Source organism: Marmota marmota, unplaced genomic scaffold, assembly GCF_001458135.2.
Source record: "Marmota marmota marmota unplaced genomic scaffold, marMar, whole genome shotgun sequence".
Taxonomy (NCBI): Eukaryota; Metazoa; Chordata; class Mammalia; order Rodentia; family Sciuridae; genus Marmota; species Marmota marmota.
In genome coordinates, this window is record NW_026000130.1 from 9162884 (window position 1) to 9184217 (window position 21334).

A 21334-nucleotide genomic window follows, 5' to 3' on the forward strand; every position below is an offset into this window, starting at 1 on the left:
TTCTTTCTTTTGGAATTTTTCTGTTTCAGAACATTTCTATACCTTTAAGTTCACTAATCTTTTTTCCCTGCAGTGTCTAAAGTGTTGTTAATCCTATCCCATACATTTTTCATGTTAATGATTAGTTCTCATGTCTAGAAGTTCAATTTGTGTCTTTGCTAAGTTTTCCCACATCTCTATATAACTTTTGGAACATAGGAGTAGTGTTGTAATCTCTTTAAATGTCTTTCTTTGCCAGTTCTAACATTGGTTCAAATTTTGGTTCAATGTGGACTGAAATTATTCTTTTTGGATCATCTTCCTGCTTCTTTGTATGCCTTGTTATCTTTGTTTGGATGATGGACATGGTTAGCTTCATCTTGTTGGATGTTGCATATTTTCATGTTCTTATAAATCTTTAAGCTTTGCTTTGTAATGGAATTAAGTTACTTGGATTCTTTTGGGTTAAATGGATCTTCGTGTAATTATTTTCCAATACAGAGACAAAACTTTCTTGAGTATTATATTAAAGCCTGTGAGTTATGAGCTTTTCTAGTCTGGTTACTAGCAACAGGCGATTTTCACTTTTTTTTTTTTTTTTTTTTTTTAGATTGTTCTTTGTTTGGCCTCAGCAGTTGTTTCATATGGTAGTTTCCTCAGGTGCTTGCACTCTTCAGTACTCAGCTGAATACTCAAGAGGGCCTTCTCTACAGATTTTTAAGGTTCTCTATGGAGCTCTCTTCTCTGGTGTTTTGTCTTGTAAACTCTAGCTGCCTTGGTCTCTTGGATTCTCAACTCCATTTCTTCAACTCAGGTGTTGGCTGGGTTCCACTTCACTTTATTGTGTCCTGGAAACCCTCTCTCCAGGTAGGAAGCTGGGGCAATTTTGGGTTTGCCTTGTTTCCCATCTGTCTTTTTTTGGTGGTACTGGAGATCAAACCCAGGACTTCACACATGCTGGGCAAGAACACTGCCTCTGAGTTACACCTCCGGTCCCCATTTCTCTTTTTTTGATATCCAGTCTTGAAATCATTGTTTTATTTATGTTGATTGGGTCACTGGTTGTTTCAGGCAGCAGGGTAAATCTGATCTGATCTGTTATTTCATCTTGGTTGGAATTGGAAACTGACCAGTTTTTCTCCATCCTCTCCAAAGAGTTGTAGTAAAAACACAATTGCCAACGTTTACTTCAAGGGAGCATTTTCTAAGTGATAGGACTTTGCCTACATGATCCATTTGTCTTTATAATTATGTAGGCTTTCTTAATCTCATCTCTGTTTGATAGCTGAAAAAAATGAGGCCCAGGTTTTTACTGGTTTAGATCTCAGGCCTGTTGGTCCTAAGGCTATGTATATCCTGTGGCTTCACAAAATTCTCAAATGTTGTCTTGTTTTAGTTGCCAGGGATGCTGCTTGACCAGTACAGTAGCATCTTCCTCAAAGAAAAGCTCCTCCACTTGCAGCCTGCCGATGTCCTTGAATCTCATCCAGCCATTTAATATCAGAATGAGAGAAGGAATGGGATGGCCCCTAGGCAGGGAAGCAGCCAGAGAGGAGATGTCAAAGGTCAGAATCACCAGGCCTTTTGATTCCAAGACCAGGGTTCCTTACCTAGACTCAGAATCACACATAGCTGGCAAGGTACTGGGGGTGGGGGTGGGGGGGGGAGTGCGCAGCCTTACCTGTGTTTGAAGATTCTGTAATTTTAACTCCTTTCCCATGGATCAGCATCTTGTCCACTTTCTAAGAAAATTCCAGCTTTCCTGATAATTTTTAATTATCGATTACAATAAGTACACTCAACTTTGTACTTATTGTTTCATGAAATTGGCTAAGCAGTCATCTCCAGCCCTTGGTACCCAGCATGATCGGGACCTGGGGCACAACTAGGCTAGAACCAAGAATCAGAATGCCTCATTTGGCAGATGACATGTGCAAGGTGGCCCACTTGCTAGCCCCAGGCCAGCTTTAGGAGCTACACCACCAGAAAAGTGACTTCCGTACTGAGAAATGAATTTATGCGTGGGGGGTGGAGATCAGATGAAATCAAAGGATCCTTTCAAGTTGAGATGTTTTCTCACTGCCTACTTCTTAGGAGAAAGATCCACAGTGGAGGAAGGAAAGTGGACATCAGAAGGAAAAGGAAGGGGAAACCACAATGATTTGGTATCCAATGCGTATTCATTTATTTTACACTTACAAAAGAAATCACCCTCCCATTTGCCCCATCCCCCAAAAAACATCTCTTTTTACAAACATTTAAAAATTAAACCAAATGAATAGACAAGTTAATTTCAGTACAATTATTTTTCAGTGTAGCTGTCATAATTAGAGTTTAAATTTCCTACAAGTGACCAATGTCCAAGTAACTTATAGGGAAATCCTGATTATTGGCCAAAAGAAAAATTCCATATTACAAGTTAGCAAATTCTAGTACAAAAATAGTCCATGTGTTGGAACAGCTTTCCTTTTACATAGGTCTCAGGTCAGTCTGCTGACTGTATAACACTTAATGTTTGCAGATTCTTGCTCTCACAAATGGCTCATTCGTCATAGCTGAAGCAGCACAGTGCCTGGAGCTGCAGGGGCTAGTGTCCACCATGGGGCCGTGTTGGAGATGGCAGGCCCAGGAGCATCTTGCTGGCCCCAGGGCAGAAGGGCACAACCCCAGCCCCAGCTCTGCATGGGGACCCTGGAGAGAGGAACGAGCTGTCCCTTTCTGAAGCAAGAACAGGCCCAGGACACAGGGCACGTCCACCTAGGGAGCTGGGCTGGTGCTGGTGCAGGACAGCACATTGCCTGCCAATGTCTCCTCCTACTACGGACTGGCCAGGTGAGAGGCAACCCTGGGCATCATTAGCAGTGAGAGTGTAGCCCTGCCCTTGTTGCTGCTGGGGCAGGTCGGGGCAGGCTACTTGTCCCTCAGGATGTCGAGTTGTTCCTGACACTCGGTGAAGAGGCGCTGGAAGCGGAGGTTTTGCCCAATGACTGGCAATAGCTCCTTTAGCAACTCCCTCTTCCGCAGACCCTGTAGACACAGAGTGACAGCTGAGTGAAAGTGTCAGGAAGGAGACCCAGATATGGGACATTTTCCTGGCCTGGTAGACACCCTTGACTGCTCAATGGAGAAACCATAAAGGGAAAAGAATGATTCCTCTGCATATGATGAACCCTGGTGAGTTAAAAGGCTGGACTGGACTAGGCCATGTGTGAGACAGAGTGAAGGGCAGTACTATAGTTCAGGGATAAAGGAGGGAAGGCTGGGACAGGCTCTGGAGACCTTTTATTGACAGGACAGTGGCTATAGGGACTTGACATTCTAGGACAGGATGGAGTTGGCACATGAGGGCTGAAGGTCAGAAGGGTGGGCATTCAGGAGAGTCTGCTCCTTATGCTGATGCTCCCTAGGCACTGGAGCTCAAGCCTGAGGTATGGAGGCCCTGGAGGGAAGCATCTGGTTTTATTAGTATCGATAATCTCTGCCCCTGGCTCTTGTCCATGCTTCCCCTAGCCAGGGCACACTGGCACCATAGTCTGCAATACGTGTTGCTAGGTGGGCTCTCTGCTGCTCAGGCCAAAGAGTAGACCTTGAGTAGGACAGCTACTTCAAAGGGAAAACAGCTAGCCAGATAACATTTATCACTGGAAGAGAAGGCCCAGGATTTTAAAGTAAATGTGACACAAAAACCCATAAAAAGACTAGAAATGATGGGAGAAAAACCAAGTATAGATATTATGTTTAGCAACACAGGTATTGATAGGATAAGTAGGAGGGTAGCTGCTGCTGAAGACCAAGTCAGAGTAGGAAAGGCAGGTCAGATGTAAGAGAAGCCCAGGCTCCAACAGGGAGGAAAAACTATATGGGAAAAGTAAAGATAAACAGTGCAGTAGAGAGGTCCAACAACCACATAATAGGGTTCCATAGGAGAGATGAAAGGAAATACTTGGGAGAAATGAGTAGACTTCATATAATTAAGGAAAAATCAATGGTTTAGATTGAAAGGCTCTCTAGAGTGCTGACCAAGTAAGATATGGAAAAACTAACATCTTGATACGTTAGAATGAAATGTGTATAATTTGCAATATCAAAGAAAAATTCTGAAATTTCCTAAAGGAAAAGAGCATACAACTACAAAGAAGAGACTCCAAGATTCATAATAAACTAATATTATGAGCAAATGAGAAAAATTTATCTAATCTAGATTTAAATTAAGCCAAACTATTGTTTATATATGAGGATGTAATAAAAATATTCTTAGGGCTGGGGATGTAGTTTAGTGGTAAAATGCATGCTTACTATATATGAGGACCTACGTTTGATTCCCAGCATCATACATAGACAAAAACCAAAAACAAAATAAACTTATAGACCTCAAAATATTGCCATGAGAAGGATTCTGCTCACAAAATTTTTTGTAGGAAATCTTCAAAGTAAGAAGAGGTTAAATCCAGAAGTTGCTAAAAGAAGTATAAAAAAGAATATGATCAATTCTTTTCATAAAATTTATATATTTATATTCATAAAATTTATAAATGCAAGTAGACTGAACATGGTGATGAAAAAAATATAACCAAACTAGCCATATTATGCTGGCAAGAAACACATAAGGCTAGGGACATAGATCAATCAATGGTGGGTCATACCTGGCATGTGTGAGGCCCTGGGTTCAACCCCCAGCACTGCAGGGGTTAGAAAACACACACACATGCAAAAACACAGAAGCTGAAAGTTGAAAGTTAAAGACAGAAAAAGTAATGTTGTAAAAACTAAAGAAAGCACTCATTTTATAGTTACCAAAGTGGACAATTAAAAAAAAAAAAAAAAGAAAGAAAACTTTAGTAAAATAGAGTCAAAAAAGAGGGACAAAACCAACCTCCAAGGGGGAGATTTTAATACACTCTCAATTAGTGATTGGTTAGAAGGACAAAACTGTGCATGTTGAGTTAATACGACCCCAACATTTAGCAGATATGACCTAATAGATATATAGAATGAGGCATCCACAATGGTAAGGACTTTATTTATTTATTTATTGGTACCAGGGATTGAACCACCGAGTCACATCCCCAGCCCTTTTTATTTTGAGACAGGCTCTTGCTAAGTTGCTGAGGCTGGCTTTAAACTTGGGAGCCTCCTGCTTCAGCCTCCTGAGCTGCTGAGATTACAGGTGTGCACCACTGCAGCCACCAAAGGACTTTAAAGAACACATCCCCACCCTCCCTCCCTCCTTTCTTCTTCATTGTCCACCTCCCTTACTCTTTTTCTCTTTTTGTACGGGTGATTCAACCTAGGCCTTGTGCATGCTAAGCATGCACTCTGTCACTAAGCTATAACCTCAGCCTCATGGAACACATGTAATTCTTAGGCATAAATAGAAATATAAAGTTTTTCTCTAAAAGCAGATCTTAACAGATAAACATGAGATGGTGGTTCAGTATGGGTCAAATCCAGGTCAAATCTATTTTGGTAAACAGTTTTATCCAAATGTAGCTACACATTTGTTTATATATCATACTACAACATTAGTGTTCAGTTTGGATTTTTATGGGTTTGCAAAGCCTGTTCTTTTTTTTTTTTGGTACTGGAGATTGACACAAGAGTCTCTACCACCAAGTTATATCCCTAGCCCTTTTTATTTTTTATTTTGGGACACAGGCTCACTAAGTTGTTGAGGCTAGCCTCAAAATTTTGATCCTCCTGCCTCAGAATCCCAAGTGCTGGGATTACAGACCTGCAATATCACTCCTGGCTTACCATCTATTCTGTTTTTGTGGAGAGGGGCGGGGGGCAGTGTTGGGGATCAAACCCAGGGCCTTGTACACATAAGGTAGACGCTCTACTGTTGAGTTGCAATCCTAGACCCTTAGCCATTTGTTCTTTAGATAGGAAATCTGTCTACTCTTCACACAAATCACATTCTCTGACTAAAATACAAGTGAGTAAAACTCAAGAGGTCAAAGAGAAAATTCACTTTAATTAACTGAAATTAAAAATTACTTATATGACAAAAGAATAGGAAAAAAAAAAAAACAAACCCTAAATACTCCCAAATTGCTGTGATTCACCTGAAGGCATTTGCAAGATTAAATAGTTTATGAAGCTGGGTGTGGTGGTGCATGCCTATAATCCCAGAAGCTTGGGATGCTGAGGCAAGGAGGATTGAGAGTTCAAATCCAGCCTCAGCAAAATCAAGGCACTAAGCAACTCAGTGAGACCCTGTCTCTAAATAAAACACAAAATAGGGCTGAGAATGTGGCTCAGTGGCCAAGTGCCCCTGAGTTCAATCCCTGGTATGAAAAAAAAAAAAAGTTTATGAGCTGGGTATAGTGGTGCACATCAGTAATGATAGCACTGAAGGCTGAGAGGATTATTTGAGTTCAAGAGTTCCAGATCAGCCTGGGCAACATAGTGAGACCCTCACGTCAAGAATAAATAAGTAAATAAGTAAATCAATTGAAAGATAAATAGATGAGTACCAGATGTGGTGGTGCACACCTGCAATCCCAGGGACTTGGGAGGCTGAGGCAAGAGGATCACAAATTTGAGGCCAGACTCAGCAACTCAGCTAGACCTTGGCAACTTTAGCAAGACCCTGTCTCAAAATAAAAAATAAAAAGGACAGTGAATGTAGCTCAGTGATAAAGTAGCCCTGGGTTCAATCCCTAGTACCAAATAAAAATCTAAATTATTCTCACGGAGAACATATATGACTAAACAAAATCTGAAAAACCATACTTGAACAAAACGAGAATAACAATTCAGAGAAAGAAAAATATAAAAAAGAACAAAACAGAAATTCTGAGTTGAAAACCACAATAACTGAATTGAAACAATTCAGCAGAGGGATTCAATAGTAGATTCAAACAGGCAAAAGGAAGAATTATGGAGTCTGAGGAGTAAAAAGATAACAGAACCTAAGGGACTTATAGAACAACATGAAGTACATTGATGTACACATTATAGGAATTCCAGATGGATAATAGAGAAAGTAGTAGAAAGCTTATATGAAGAAATAATGGCCAAGAACCTTTCAAATTTGAAGAAAGACATAGATTTAAAAATATAAGAACCTTAATGAACCTTAGTAAGAAAACCTCAAAGGAACCCACACTATAATCAAACTTTGGGAAGGTGAAGACAGAATCTTGATAGCAGCACAAGAAAGTGACTTATTGTATAAAAAGGATACTCAATAAGATTATCAGTGTAGTCAGACGGATGGCATATCTAAATTACTAAAATTAGGAAAAAAAAAACAAAACAAAACAACCTGTCAACTGAGAATACTATATCAAGCAAAACTTTCCTCCAAAGGATGGAGATATTAAGACATTTCCAGATAACTGAAACTGAGGGAGGGAGTTCATTACCACTAGACCAGCTCTATATGAAGTGCTAAATGGAGTCCTTTAAGTTGAAACAAAAGGATGTAAGTAACACAAAAATTTCTCCAGTAAAAGTTAAAAATGGACAAATATAAAAATCTGTATTATTGTCTGGAGATGCAGCTCAGTAGTGAAGCACTTGCCTAGCATGTGTGAGGTCCTGGGTTTGATCCCCAATATGGCAAACAAAACAAAACAAAACAAGAAAACTGTATTTATTGTACTTTTGGCTGGTTTTTGCCTATAGGATTTAAAAAAGACAAGAAACAAAGAAATAATTATAAAAGAGTACACAATATAAGGATATAATTTATAATGTCAATAACCCCAAATGGGCAAGATGGAGCTATAAAGGAGTAGACAAATCTTGTATGCAACTGAAATTAAGCTGGTATCAGTTTAAAATAGGCTGTTATAACTTTAGAATATTATACGTACTGTCCATGGAAACCACAAAGAAAATATCTATAGAGTATTCACAATAGGAAATGAGAAGGGAAACAAAACATGTCACTAAAAAAAAAAAATCAATTAAATACAAAGAAAGATAGTAAAGGAGGAAATGAGAGACAAAAAAAGCTATAGCCAGGCATGGTGGTGCACACCTGTAGTCCCACCTACTCTGAAGGCTCAGGCAGAAGAATCTTTTGCGCTCAGAAGTTTGAGGCAGCCTGAGCAACACAGTGAGACTCATGTTTAAAAAACAAAATGAAACAAACAAAAACCCCATAAAAATACAAAAAATTTAAAAATATGAGCATCCTAAGTCTTTACCTATCAGTTATTACTTTCAGTGTAGATAGATTAAATCTTTCAATAAAAAAATATGGATTGGCAGAATGAAGTAAAAACAGGAACCAACTATATTTGTCTATAAGGAACTTACTTTGGATTTAAGGACACACATTAGTTGAAAGAGAAAGGATAGGGGGAAAAACACTCCATGCAAATGGTAAGCAAAAGAGAGCAGAAATAGCTGAACACATTGAGTATCCTTTCTCCAAAATGTGTGGGACTGAAAATATTTCAAATTTTGGAATATCTGCATGTACATGGATTTTGGGGTTGCAACCCAAGCCTGAACACAAATTCATTTATGTTTCATATATACCTTATACACATTGGTCAAAGGTAATTTTATATAATATTTTTAGAGTGCCTGTGTTCTGACTGGGAACTGTCATATAAGGTCAGGTATGAAATGTTCTACTTCTGGTGACATGGTGGCATTCAAAAAGATTCCAATTTGGGAGTATTTCACATTTTGAATTTGTGGATTAGGAATGTTAATCTGTACTAATATCAGACAAAACAGACTGTTTTAAACTATTATGCTGTAAACATCACAAAAGACAAAGGACATTATATAAACGACAATTCAGTGAGTATTGTAAATTTAAATGCACCAAACATCAGAACTTCCATATATATGAAGCCAGCTGTCAAAATTGAAGAGAGAAAGCACTCAATAAGAGCACTTCAATATCTTACTGTCAATAATGGGGAAAACAACCAGACATGATCAATAAAAAAACAGAAGACCTGAACAACAAAAAGCCAATTGGACCTAATGAACATATATAGAATGCTCCACTAAACAACAGAATACTTGTTTTTCTCAAGTGCAATGGAACATTCTCCAGGATACACTGTATGTGAGGTCACAAAATAAGTCTTAATACATTTACAGACTGAAATTGTACCAACTATCTTTTCTGACCACAATGGAATGAAACTGTAAATCAACAGCAGAACAAAAACTCAAAAATCCCCAAATTTGTGGAAATTAATAAAATACCACTTTTAGGGATAGAGATACAGTTAGTGGTAGAGCACTTGCCCAGCATGTGTGAGGTCCTGGGTTCAATCCCCAGAACCGAAAACAAAACAAAACACCCTGTCAAATAACCAATAATATGAAGAAACCATAAGGGAAAACAAAATATATCGAGACAAATGAAAATACAATATATCAAAACTCATGGGATGCAGTGAAAGTAGTGTTAAGAGGGAAGTTCATAACTGTAAATGCTCACAGTATAAAAGAAAGATTTAATATCAACAATCTAATTTTACACCTCAAGGAAACAGAGAACAAACTAAACTAAAAGTTAGAGCTAGAATAGAAACTCATGCCTATAATCCCAGCTACACAGGAGGCTGAGGCAGAAGGATCTTGAGTTTGATGTTTCAAAATAAAAAATAAAAAGGAGCTGTCGATGTAGCTCAGTAGTAACGTATGTCTGAGTTCAATTCTCAGCACCATTTACACCATCTCCCTGCAAAGTCAGTAAAAGGAGAAAACAATAAAGATTAGAGCAGAAACACAAAATAATGATAATAAAACCAGGAATTGGTTCTTTGAAAAGATCAACAAAATGATAAATGTTAGCTAGACTAAATGTGGGTGGTGTGAGGTGGGGTGGGGTGGAAGGGAGAGAAAGAACTCAAATAATGAAAATCAGAAAGGAAAGAGAGGACACTATAACCAATGACACAAAAATAAAATAGACTGCACCAGGAAGGCACATGCTTAGCTGAGTGGCCCATTAGGTTCAATCCCCAGTATAAAAAACAAAAACAAAAGGAACATGTGTAAGAATGCTATTATTTTGTATGTATGGTGCTGGGGTTCAAAATCCGGGCCTTATGCTTGCTAGGCAAGTGTTCCATCACTGAATTAAATCCTCAGCCCCAAGAGAATATTATTAATAATTGTATGCTAATAATTGGATAAATTAGATGAAAGGGATACACACTACCTACCAAGACTGAATCATGAAGAAATAAAAAAATCTGTAATGACTTCTAATTAGCAAGTAAACTGAATCAGTAATCAAAACCTCCCCACCAAGAAAAGCCTAGGACCAGATGATTCCTCTAGTGTATTCTACAAAACACTTAAAGAATTAACATCCATCTTCCACATACTCTTCTGAAAACCTCAAGAGGTCAGAACACTTCCTAATTCATTCTATGAAGCCAAGATAACCCTGACTCCAAAGTCAGAGAGAAAAACTATACGCCAATGACCCTTGTGAACACTGACAAAAAAAAAAAAAAAAAAAAAAAATCTTAATAAAACACTAGCAAACAGAATTCAACAGTACATTAAAAGAACTATACACCATGATCCAAATGGGATTTATTCCTAGATTGCAAAAATGGTCATCACAAAGCCCAAGCACCTAAGTGCTCCAACCTACTGTTTCCTGTCTTCCTCTGGTGCACATTGAATCAGAAGATGAAAGAAGTCTGGACTTTTGGAGCATTTGAGGGGTACTGGCAGCTCAAATGGCAAAGAGTATGGAGAGCTCAAATTGCAAAGAGTATATAGAACAATATATAAAGAGTTCTTACAAATCAATAAGAAAAAAGAATGATAAAATTGCTTCAATTGCTAGTTCAAAGAAAAGGAAATATTAAGTGGCTCTTAAACATAAAATAATGCTCTCCTAATAAAACCTCAGGGATGCTGAATTGTATTGTTGGTTGGAAGTCCATCCTCCATCCCAAGCTCTATTTTCTCAAGGAACAGTTCCACTTGGGATCACCAAATTCTCACCATAAAAGTGTTCACAAAGAGCTGAGTACATTAGTGCACACTTATAATCCCAGCAACCCAGAAGGCTAAGGCAGGAGGATCCCAAGTTCAAGGTTAACCTCAATAACTAAGCGAGGCCCTAAGCAACTTCATTAGACCCTGTCTCAAAATAAAAAGCGTTGGAGATGTGGCTCAGTGGTAAAGGGCCTCTAGGTTAAATCCCTAGTACCAAAAAATAAGGTTTACAAGGAAACTCAAGAAAGCATTGGGCTCATGCTCACCTTCTCTACCCCCAAAATCTAGATGATAAAACAACCAGAGGATAAAAAAATTTTTTAAAAAAGAATAAATTCGGAATCATGCTGCAGTGAGGAGGAATGTGGCAGATATTGGGAGTTGGCTATGTCCACAGCTATAACAAGAGGTCATGTAGACCTCTTATACATAATATTTTTTAGTATATAAATTAATTTTATAAGGAATTAAAAACATACTGTTTTCAACAGTCAACAAAAAGTGATTTTATTTTATCTTTTTAGTTGTCAATGAGCCTTAATTTAATTTATTTATATGTGGTGCTGAGAATCAAACCCAATGCCTTATATATGTTAGGCAAGCGCTCTACAACTGAATCACAACCCCAGCCCCCAAAAGTGATTTTAAAGTGGCTTTATGGGAACAGACATTTGCTTGGTATGAAAATCAATTCTGTAAATAGGAATCACAGAAGAAATAAATTCTACATCAACATTAAATGTAGAAAATATAGATATGCTACAAAATCTCCTTCAATAAAGTGTGCATTTGTAAGTTGAACAATATTAACCACACTTGATATTAAAATATATTTTTTGAATAAATTATATACAATATTATTCAAGCAGTAGTTTGTTTTTTTTTTTGGTATCAGGGGCACTCGATTACTGAACCATATCTCCAGCCCAATTTTATATTTTATTTAATGATAGTGTCTCACTGAGTTGCTTATCATCTCATGTTTGCTGAGGCTGGCTTTGAACTTGCAATCCTCCTGCCTCAGCCTCCCAAGCTGCTGGGATTATAGGCATGTGCCACTGCACCTGGCAGTAGTGTATTTTTTTAATTTGTTCTTTTTACATATGCATGATAGAGAATGTATTTTGGCATATTATACATACATGGAAAGCATTAATCACCAGATTACACAAAGAACACAAAAAACTTTAGCACCAAAAAACCCCAAACAACCCAATCAATAAATGGGCTAATCAGAAGAAGAAATATGAATGGTCAAAAAATATATGAAAACATGTTCAACATCTCTAGCAATTAGAGAAGTGCAAATTAAAACTGCACTGAGAATCCATCTCACTCCAGTCAGAATAGCAATTATAAAGAATACAAGTGGGGCTGGGGATGTGGCTCAAGTGGTAGTGCACTCACCTGGCACGTGCGGGGCGCTGGGTTCAATCTTCAGCACCACATAAAAATAAAATGAAGATGTTGTGTCCTCCAAAAACTAAAAAATAAATATTAAAAAATTCTCTCTTTTAAAAAAAAAAAAGAATACAAGTAACAATAAATGTTGGTGAGGATGTGGGGAGAAAGGTACTCTCATACAATGCTGGTGGGACTGCAAATTGGTGTAACAACTCTGAAAAGCAGTATAGAGGTTCCTTAAAAAACTTTGAATGGAACCACCATTTGATCCAGTTATCACACTCCTGGGTCTATACTCAAAAGCAACCTAGATGTCCTTCAACAGATGAATGGATAAAGAAAATGTGGTATATATACACACTGGAATATTACTCAGCTATAAAGAGAGAAATTATGACATTTGTTGGTAAATGGATGGAACTGGAGAATATCATGCTCAGTGAATAAGCCAGTCCCCCCAAAACAAAGGTAGAATGTTCTCTCTGATATGTGGATACTAACCCACAACAAGGGGTAGGGAAGGGAAGAATAAAAGTCTAATGGATTAGACAAAAGGGAATAAAGGGAAGGGAGTGGGGAGGGGAATGGGAAAGAATAGTAGAATTAATTGGACATGGGGCTGGGATTGTGGCTCAGCCGTAGAGTGCTTGCCTAGCATGGGCGCGACCCGGGTTGGATTCTCAGCACCACATAAAAATAAAGGCATTGTGTTGTGTCCATCTACAAAAAAGATATTCATTCTCATTCTCTCTCTCTCAAAAAAAAAAGGAAGAAGAATTAATTGGACATAACTTTCCTAGCCTTTATTTGAATATATACAATCAGGGTAACTCCATATCATGTACAACCACAAGAATAGGATCCTAATTAGAATAAATTACATAATCTTTTTTATACAGGCAGAAAAGCGTTTACTTTCTGAGCTTGTCTTGTAATAGGAGAGCCTAAGTGATTTAATGATTGCCCATGAGGACAATCTAGTTTCTGGGAGATTTTTTTGTTTTCCTGATGAGAAGAGTGGATATTGTTGGTACTGACATCCTCCTATTCTCCTTCCTTGAATTCAGACATGAGAACTACTTTGTGACCATGAAGAAAAGGTTAGAATAATAATTTGTTTTGGAGGGGAGAAAAAGTCTATTTCAGTGACTGTTATCTACCTAGAGCTGAAAACATCTGCCTCTGTCACAAGTCACAGGGGACCACATGCAGCCAGTGATTTTAGGAGGTTTATAGATTGCAGAAAGCAGGTGAGACCACGTTGATGGGTGACTCTGGGAGGTGAAGGTCAAAGGTTCTCCTGGACAAAGTCTCAGGAAGTTATATTGCTTATAGCTGGCAAGTAAATTCTACCAGACTTGAAGGCCTTGGGAGACTAAAGCCAGGACTAGGGCTTAAGAAAAGGGATCCTTGTTATCCACACCTGTGTGCTGTTACCCCAAAGTCATGCTCCCTAGTGCAAATTGGAAGCAAACCACTTCTGTGACAACTATTGCCTACTTTTGAGTTATGGGCAGCTCAGAAGACCTTGATCCTGAACGAGTTCAAGCATTCTGTGGTAGTGGCAAATAAAAGTGGTTTGTGGAAGAAAATAACATCACCTTAGGCTCAAACTCTTTCTACAAATAGTTTTTAAAATACCATATCCAGCAGTCAAAAATAATTAAGAACATATAGGAATGAGAAACAGAAGAAACATTGATAGGCAACAGAAATATCCATTAGGGCTCCTAATACTAAAACTATCAGACATAAAAACTTTGAACTAAGTTTACTATGCTCAAGTAAATAAAAGACTAAATTAAGAATTCAGCAGCAAATTGGAAATCTTAAAAATGAGAAGGCAGATTTTAAAAAAAAGGACATCTCTCTCAGATGATGGAAAAATGAAAGAGAGGATATAATCAAAGAAGAGAACTAAAGGATGTCACAAGTCTATCCAGAGAATGAATAAAAGACAAAGATGTGGAGCTCTGGAATCTTCAAAACACCAACCCAGGATCTCAAAAGTACTTATAAAGCAATGGAAATCAGATTTACATCAGACTTTTAAGCAACAACTCAGGATGCTGAAAGTCTATGGAAGAATATGTTCAATGATGTAAAGGGAATTGATTCTGAATCCAGCATTAGCCAACTGAAAATACTGTAATAAAACTAAAAAATAGAATAAAAAACAGAGGAGGCCACTGTATATGCCAAAACTTTTAATGTCTTATGAGGAATGACCTTCCAAACTTTCTCACCTTGGCTTCTTTCACCCTTTTATTGCCACTCAGCTCAACTGTTTTTCTTTTTCTATCTTTTATTCCTGGGGATTGAACCCAGAGACACTTTTCTACTGAGCTACATCCCTAGCCCTTTCTGTCTTTATGTTGAGACAGGGTCTCACTAAGTTGTTAGGGCCTTGCTAAGCTGTTGAGGCTGATCTCAAACTTGGATTCTTGTTGTCTCAGCCTCCTGAATCACTGAGATTGTAGCTACTTACACCTGGCTCTTTTTATATTCTAAGTTCTCCCATCCTGGACCCTTTGCACTTACTTGCTTTTTCCTCTGGGGGAATGTTCTTCCCCTGAAATATATGCATGGTTTCATTCCTCCTCTTTTCTGGTCTCTACTCAGTCAAGGTGTTTTTGGTTACACAACATGAAATAACATCCCACCAACACTACATATCCCCCTGCCTTCTTTACTTTTTTCCATAGAATCCAACACCACCCAAGATATTATATATTTTCTGTTTTTTATGTTTATTTTTTGTCTGTTTCTCTCCACAAGAATTTAGATCCACGAAGTTGGGGACTCAGTAAACCTTGTTTTACTGAGTTGCCCCATGCCTAGAACATGCCTGGCCAGATTGGATACTCCATCAGTAATTTGCTGAATGATTGAATAAAGCTGTGAGCTACCTCTTAGATCCATACTTTCTCCCATCCCTTGCCAATTTGCTCCTTTCCTGATTCACTCAATAACAGTAGCATCTATCTTTGCTAGTCGAAAAATTTGGAGGCAACATGTTCATAATTCTCTTTCCTTCCACATTCATTCAATGACCAAATCTTGGTGGTTCTGATTGCTAAATACATAATGAATCTGTTTTCTTGCTCACTCCATGGCCACTACACTGATCCAAGTCACCTTCATCTATTTCTGGTACTGGTGTAAAAGACACACTGACTGTTTTTCTATACCAACTCTGGTAGTCCTAGAATATTCCAGTTCCTCAAGAAGTCTCTGTCATCTATCTCCTGCATGTTTCTCCTATCTTACCTCTCTTATTGCCCACTAAAATGTAGCTTAAAAATGTGCCAAGCCCTCTTTGCCTTCACTATTATCTCCATCAGAAAATGTTCTCCCAGATCTCTGCAGCTGGCACCCTCTCATTCTTAGGTTTCATCTGAAATGTCATCTTCCAAGCTATTCCCTGCTAATCATTCCTGGCCACTCCTATCTCATTACTCTGCTTATTTTGTTCTTCACACTAATCTATAGTATCAAAGTACCTTGTTCACTGGACTGTGAGGCTCACAAAAGGGAATGGAGGTAAGTATCTTTTGTACCAAACCCAGAGCATTCTACCTGCAGCTTTCCTCAGCATGAATGTGGAACAGAGCTCTCCAGGCTCCTGATGCCCAGAGCCCAACTTCTGCCTGGTTGTGGAGTGCCAGCATGTTAGCCTCTCATTGATGCCAGGGCCCAGGGTAGGGTGCTAGAGAAGTGTCACAGGGAGGAACTTCAAGCACTTTATCTTATTTTTAAAACCTTCACCCTCATGTTTCAAGAGAATTCTTGAGGCAAGAATTAAAGAAGCACCTACCACTACTGTTGACTCCCACTGGCTTCCAGTGGAGCAGTGAACCGGACCCAGTAAGTCCTTGCATATTTCTCGAAGTCGGTATTCAAACCCTAATTATAGAAAAATAGAACAACAAAAACAAAAACAAACAAAAAACAGAAATAGGAACACATTATAAAAAGAAATAAAAATTTGAAAATGCTAAATTGCTGTGTATATCACAACAACAGAATGAACACTTATTTTATTGCCTACTATGGGCAAATGCTTGTGTTTCTCAGTTTAGGGCATTGAGGGCCACAATCACAGATTTTCATTCATTCACCTGTATCCCTAACTATGTATACAGAACCTTCACTGTGTGCTGGGCCCACAGGAAAACCAGACATGGCCAGTTTTGTGATGATGAACTCCCCACAGTGGTGGAAAATATGGGAAACTGTGGAAGGAAGGGTGTGGGCTGGTGGGATCTGTTTGAGAGAAGACATGTCAGCAGCTGCTGTGAGAGGAGATGAGAAGGAAGCAGACTGTGAGGGCCCAACTGCAGAGTGGTGACTGAGAGTCAGAAGCACTGCTGTAGTGGGTGCAACTGCCAGAAAGGCTATGAAAGCAGAGTCTGAGGACTTAGGCAGCATTTGGGGGCATGCCTAGGAAACAGATGGAATCAAAGGGTACAGAAAAGGAGGAATGAACCCTGAGGAATTTGGAAAGTGAATGGGGTCTCCTTCTAACACTTGATTCCTGCTCTTCTACTTGAGAAAACAAGGGACAGAAATGAAGGAAGGGGTCCTGGTATATTATCTAGGGAAAAACAAATGTATAGAAGATGGAGAAATAAATATAAACAGTAGAAGTGACCCTACAAACAGGTGGTAGAGCTTAGAGGAAGAAGTCTTTATGTGGAACTCAGAGTGAGTACTGCTAAATACCTAGGATAAGGTAAACCAAAGAAGAAGGCAAGGAGTGGGGGTTTTGGGAAAGATGGGGCATGAGGTTCAAGATGTAACTTGAGTACCCCAGGTATCAGAACTAAGGAAGGTGAGTATTTAGGAGAGCTGGTACATACCAGCCAGCCACATGGACTGAGTGGGAAGAGTAAACATCAAACTTATCACTGGAGTTGCTGGGAAAGGAGTTAGGGATCAGTAATGTTTGTTGTCATTACAAGTGTATATAAACACACACTCTTATATTTACAAAGTAGGAGGAAAACATATAAATTCTGAGAGTATATTTGCAGGTGTTTTGTACATTTTTTTTTTGTACTTAATATTTTTCTTTAAATCATAATCAAAATGGGAAAGTGATGACAAGAACAAAGCAAAAGAACCAAGGTAAAGATATGGAAGAAGTTCTGGAAGGGGCTGGGACTGTGTAAGAACACAGGGAGAGCTTTGGGAGGGCCAGTCCTATGCCACAATCCTTGGAGGCTATGCTTGAGGGAAGAAGAATTGGTAAGTCAGGACCAGATGCTTGCTCAATGAGAGATGAAAGGCTGTTAGAGGTTACTTTGAAGACAGTAAAGCCTCTCTTCCAGCACACTTTGCTTTCTGTAGGGTATGCCACCAAGAGGTCATAGGTGCTCTGATAGCCTTAGCAGGATCAGGCTGGAGGACCTTGGCTAGAGGGTCATTTGGAATTGCTGGGCAGCAGATAGGCTGTCCAGAGCAGGAGGGACTCAGAGAAGGAAAAGAAATGCTGCCAGAAGATGCCTTTGCCTTGAGTGACAGGCCTTGGTGGCAGACAGGAGCCAGAACATCTAGTCTGCTCCTATAAGGCAGGTCTTTCCATGCATGTTTCCATCCTCCTTTCCCACTGCCAACCTTCCTGTCTTGTTCCTCTGAAGAACATCCTCAAGCCTACTCTATTCAGGGCCTGGAGCTCATGACAGGGCTGAATGCCTACGAGCTGCCCTGATTATAGCTCAGGCTGGGAGGTGGGAGGTGTGGTCCCGCTTGCTATCAGGGAGGCCAGGGCCTTTGGGGACAACCATGGGGACCTATAAGGAATGCAAAGGAGTTCAGAGAGCTCTAGGCCACTACATCTCTTCCTTGATTCCCAGGGACTAAGCTAGGCCTTAGAAAATAGAGGAGCAAATGGATAAGGCCACTTGGGTCACAGGACCTCACCTTCATTCACGAGGTACCGTGCATAAAGAAGGAGCCAATGGCGGTACTCATGGCTGGACTGTAGGGTGAGTGCCGCTGCAACCTGGTTCTCTAGGTAGGCCAGCGTGGTCTCCTGCTGTACCACATGAGGCACGGAGAAAAGCCGGGCAGCTTGCCTTCCAGAGCTGTAGAGACCAACAAAGCAGGCAATATGAAGCAGAGGGCAATGTTCAGGAATGCTCCCACATGCTCTAGGGTACCGGGACAGAGCTCGCAGGGGTGGTAGACATCTGGTTGTAGAAGTCCTCCCATCTATCAACCAATTTATTGGCAGATGCCAGAGACTTTTGTTGACCTGCCCATCATCACATCCCAGCTTTGGGCTTCTTAGTACTCCAAGAATATTCTACAGTGCACCTACCATCTAGGTCTCTGGGATGATACACCAGTGGTCGATTCCCTACCCACCCACCCAAAATCCTGCCCCATATAGGTATTTATGACATTTAGCATCCTCAGACTATAATCTGGACCCCTGAAGTGACAGGGCCTATATTCCAGCCAACCATGAAATATTATTTGATGTGGATCCACACCCTTAGAGACCCCCCCACTCCCCCACCCCTGATTTCTGTGTTGAGCAGCAACTGGGGCACAAAGACAGACAAACAGAGACTAGGCCTGGTTTCCTCCCAGGGCAGCCCTGTTGATAGTGGCCAAAGTTCTCAGCTCACATACTTGGAGGTGCGGCCCTGGATTATGGCTAACGGTCCTGAGCACAACATGGCATCCTGGGATGGCAGGCTGCTCCTAAAGTCCGCACATTGGGCCAGTGAGTCTTGCTTGTCAGAAACCAGGTTCCTGAAGAATCAAAGACAGGATCAAAGGTCAGAAAAATTAGGAGGCCTACCAGAAGAGGCTGTCAAAAAAGCCACAGGGGCTGGGGTTGTGGCTCAGTGGTAGAGTGCTCGCTTAGCACATGCGAGGCCCTGGGTTCAATCCTCAGCACCACATAAAAATAAATAAAATAAAGGTATTGTGTCCAACTACAATTAAAAAATAAATATTAAAAAAAAAAAAAAAAGCCAGAAAGAAGTAAGCCCCTCTGGGCACAGTGGCGCATGCCCGTAATCCCAGTGGCTTGGGAGGCTAAGACAGGAGGATCTCAAATTCAAAGCCAGCCTCAGCAAAAAGCGAGGCACTAAACAACTCAGTGTAGATTCTGTCTCTAAATAAACTGCAAAAAACAGGGCTGGGGATGTGGCTCAGTAGTCAAGTTCCCCCAAGTTCAATCCCCAGTACCACCTCCCAACCCCCCAAAAAGAACTAAGCCCCATCCACCACACTGGCAGCACACAAACAGAGGCTGACAGTTATTGCACTTCAGTACAAGAAGCCAATTAACTGGCAGGTTTCCTAGTTAAGAGCCTAATAAATTATATTTTCAAGGAAAGGTTACTGATAGGGTTCTCACTATGAATATTTTAGCTTCAGTCTCACTTCCTGATGACTAAGGTGTTACTGTGTGTGAAGTATGTTTTGGATGCCTGGCTTACACAATGCTGTGGCCTACCCAGGGCCTGTGTGGCCTGGGTCTGTTACAACTCCAGGGAAAGCCAGTCTCTAGCATTTCTATGCCTCTCCAGCATCCCCAGGAAGGCAGTTCTTCTACCTCCTCAGGACTATTCTGTTAAGAAAACATACTCCAGATACTTTTTTTTGAGATGGGATCTTGCTCTGTTGCCTACATTAGACTTGAACTTGGGATCCTCTTGCCTTAGCCTTCAGAGTAGCTGGCACTATGGGCATGCATTATTGTAATCAGCTTTCCACACATTTTAAAAACAGCTAGTTGTCTTTGTAAATGTGTACAAAATACAAGGATGACTATAAAAAGTCGACATGTCTTTTTTTAATAATCAGCTCATTTCCATTATTATGGTAATCACACATACTCACAAGCTTTTTGCAATTTGAGAGGGTAGGTGACAGAGTTTTTGTTTTTGTTTTTTAACTGAATAATAAAGTATTTGGCAAGTTTTAACAGAAAATGGGCTAGAAGATAGCAAACTTAAAAAAGGGGGCTCTAAATTCAAAACTGAACAAAGGAAAAAAAAATCATCCATATGGGTGAGTTTGTTTCCACCATTACTAATTACTGAGGGGCTACTTTGCTCCTACTAAGTTCACAACATTGACTAACATTGGCAAGGCTACTATGAAGCCAACTCTCCTATGCTGGTGTTGGTTAAAGAGGCCAGTCTGAAAAATATCTGTCAAGAATCATAAAAATTTCCAAATACCTATTCTAATAAAACTGGCTCAAGGGATGGGGATGTAGCTCAGTGTTAGGGCTAATCTAGCATGAATGAGGCCCTGGGTTAAATATTCAATATTGCAAAGAAACAAACAAACACACACACACACATCCCAAAAACCAGCCCCAGAAAATAATGCAGCAGGCCATGTTCCTGTGTACAGGCTCTGAGGGCAGAGGCCATAGGCCAGCAGCAGCCCACAGTGATGGTAGAGTATATACTAGCTGCCATTCAGAGTTCAGAGCCTGACTCCCAAGACCTGAAGCCTTTGCTCAGCTGTCCAGTATAGACAATCCCACGAAGCAGGGGCAGGGTGGGGATGGAGTTTCTTACCACGTAGAGAGTGACGGATTAAAGCAGTATGCTTTCCCATCAGATAGGTTCATCACTGGGATTCCATGCTGCGTCAGCAAGATCTGTGACACTGTCATATCACTTCCTGGGGGACACCACAGGAATAAGTTCTGGTGTGTTCTGATCAGCAAGTGTTTGCATCTAAGGAGAAATCTGAACCCTGGCTCCCATGATCCCAGCAATAAGGTCTTTAATGATGACTTGGAAAAGAGGGAAGGCTACTTACAGTGCTCTGTGTGAGCCATTTTCACTAATATTCAACAAGATCTTTCTTATCTCTCAGGAACCCATTGAATCTTTTGCCCAGAAAACCTGTCTCCTTGCTATGTAAGTGTATCCTGTCTCACTTGGGCTGGATCCTGAGCCTGGCTTTCTATCTAGGCTGAAGTGGCCCATGTGCATCAGATCTAGGTCTCAGTCCCCAAGGGAGG

At 40.1% G+C, this 21334-nt stretch overlaps 1 protein-coding gene across 9 annotated transcripts in view; it reads right to left on the bottom strand.

Moving 5' to 3' along the window:
• Window positions 1-2140: 2140 nt before the first annotated feature.
• Window positions 2141-21334, bottom strand: part of LOC107154714 (protein HIRA) — a 99436-nt gene continuing 80242 nt past the window's right edge. For 6 of the 9 annotated variants that reach the window (XM_048785132.1, XM_048785138.1, XM_048785135.1 and 3 more), the window contains 4 exons: window positions 20883-20988; window positions 18970-19092; window positions 18253-18416; window positions 2141-3006 (listed from right to left, as the gene is read on the bottom strand). In XM_048785132.1, the coding sequence (XP_048641089.1) occupies window positions 2567-3006; window positions 18253-18416; window positions 18970-19092; window positions 20883-20988 (833 nt within the window). In that variant the 3' untranslated portion in view covers window positions 2141-2566. Of the gene's footprint in view, window positions 3007-4349; window positions 4437-16144; window positions 16234-18252; window positions 18417-18969; window positions 19093-20882; window positions 20989-21334 lie in introns of all 9 variants that reach the window. The other 3 variants (XM_015500400.2, XM_015500399.1, XM_048785137.1) reach the window with 3 other exon arrangements.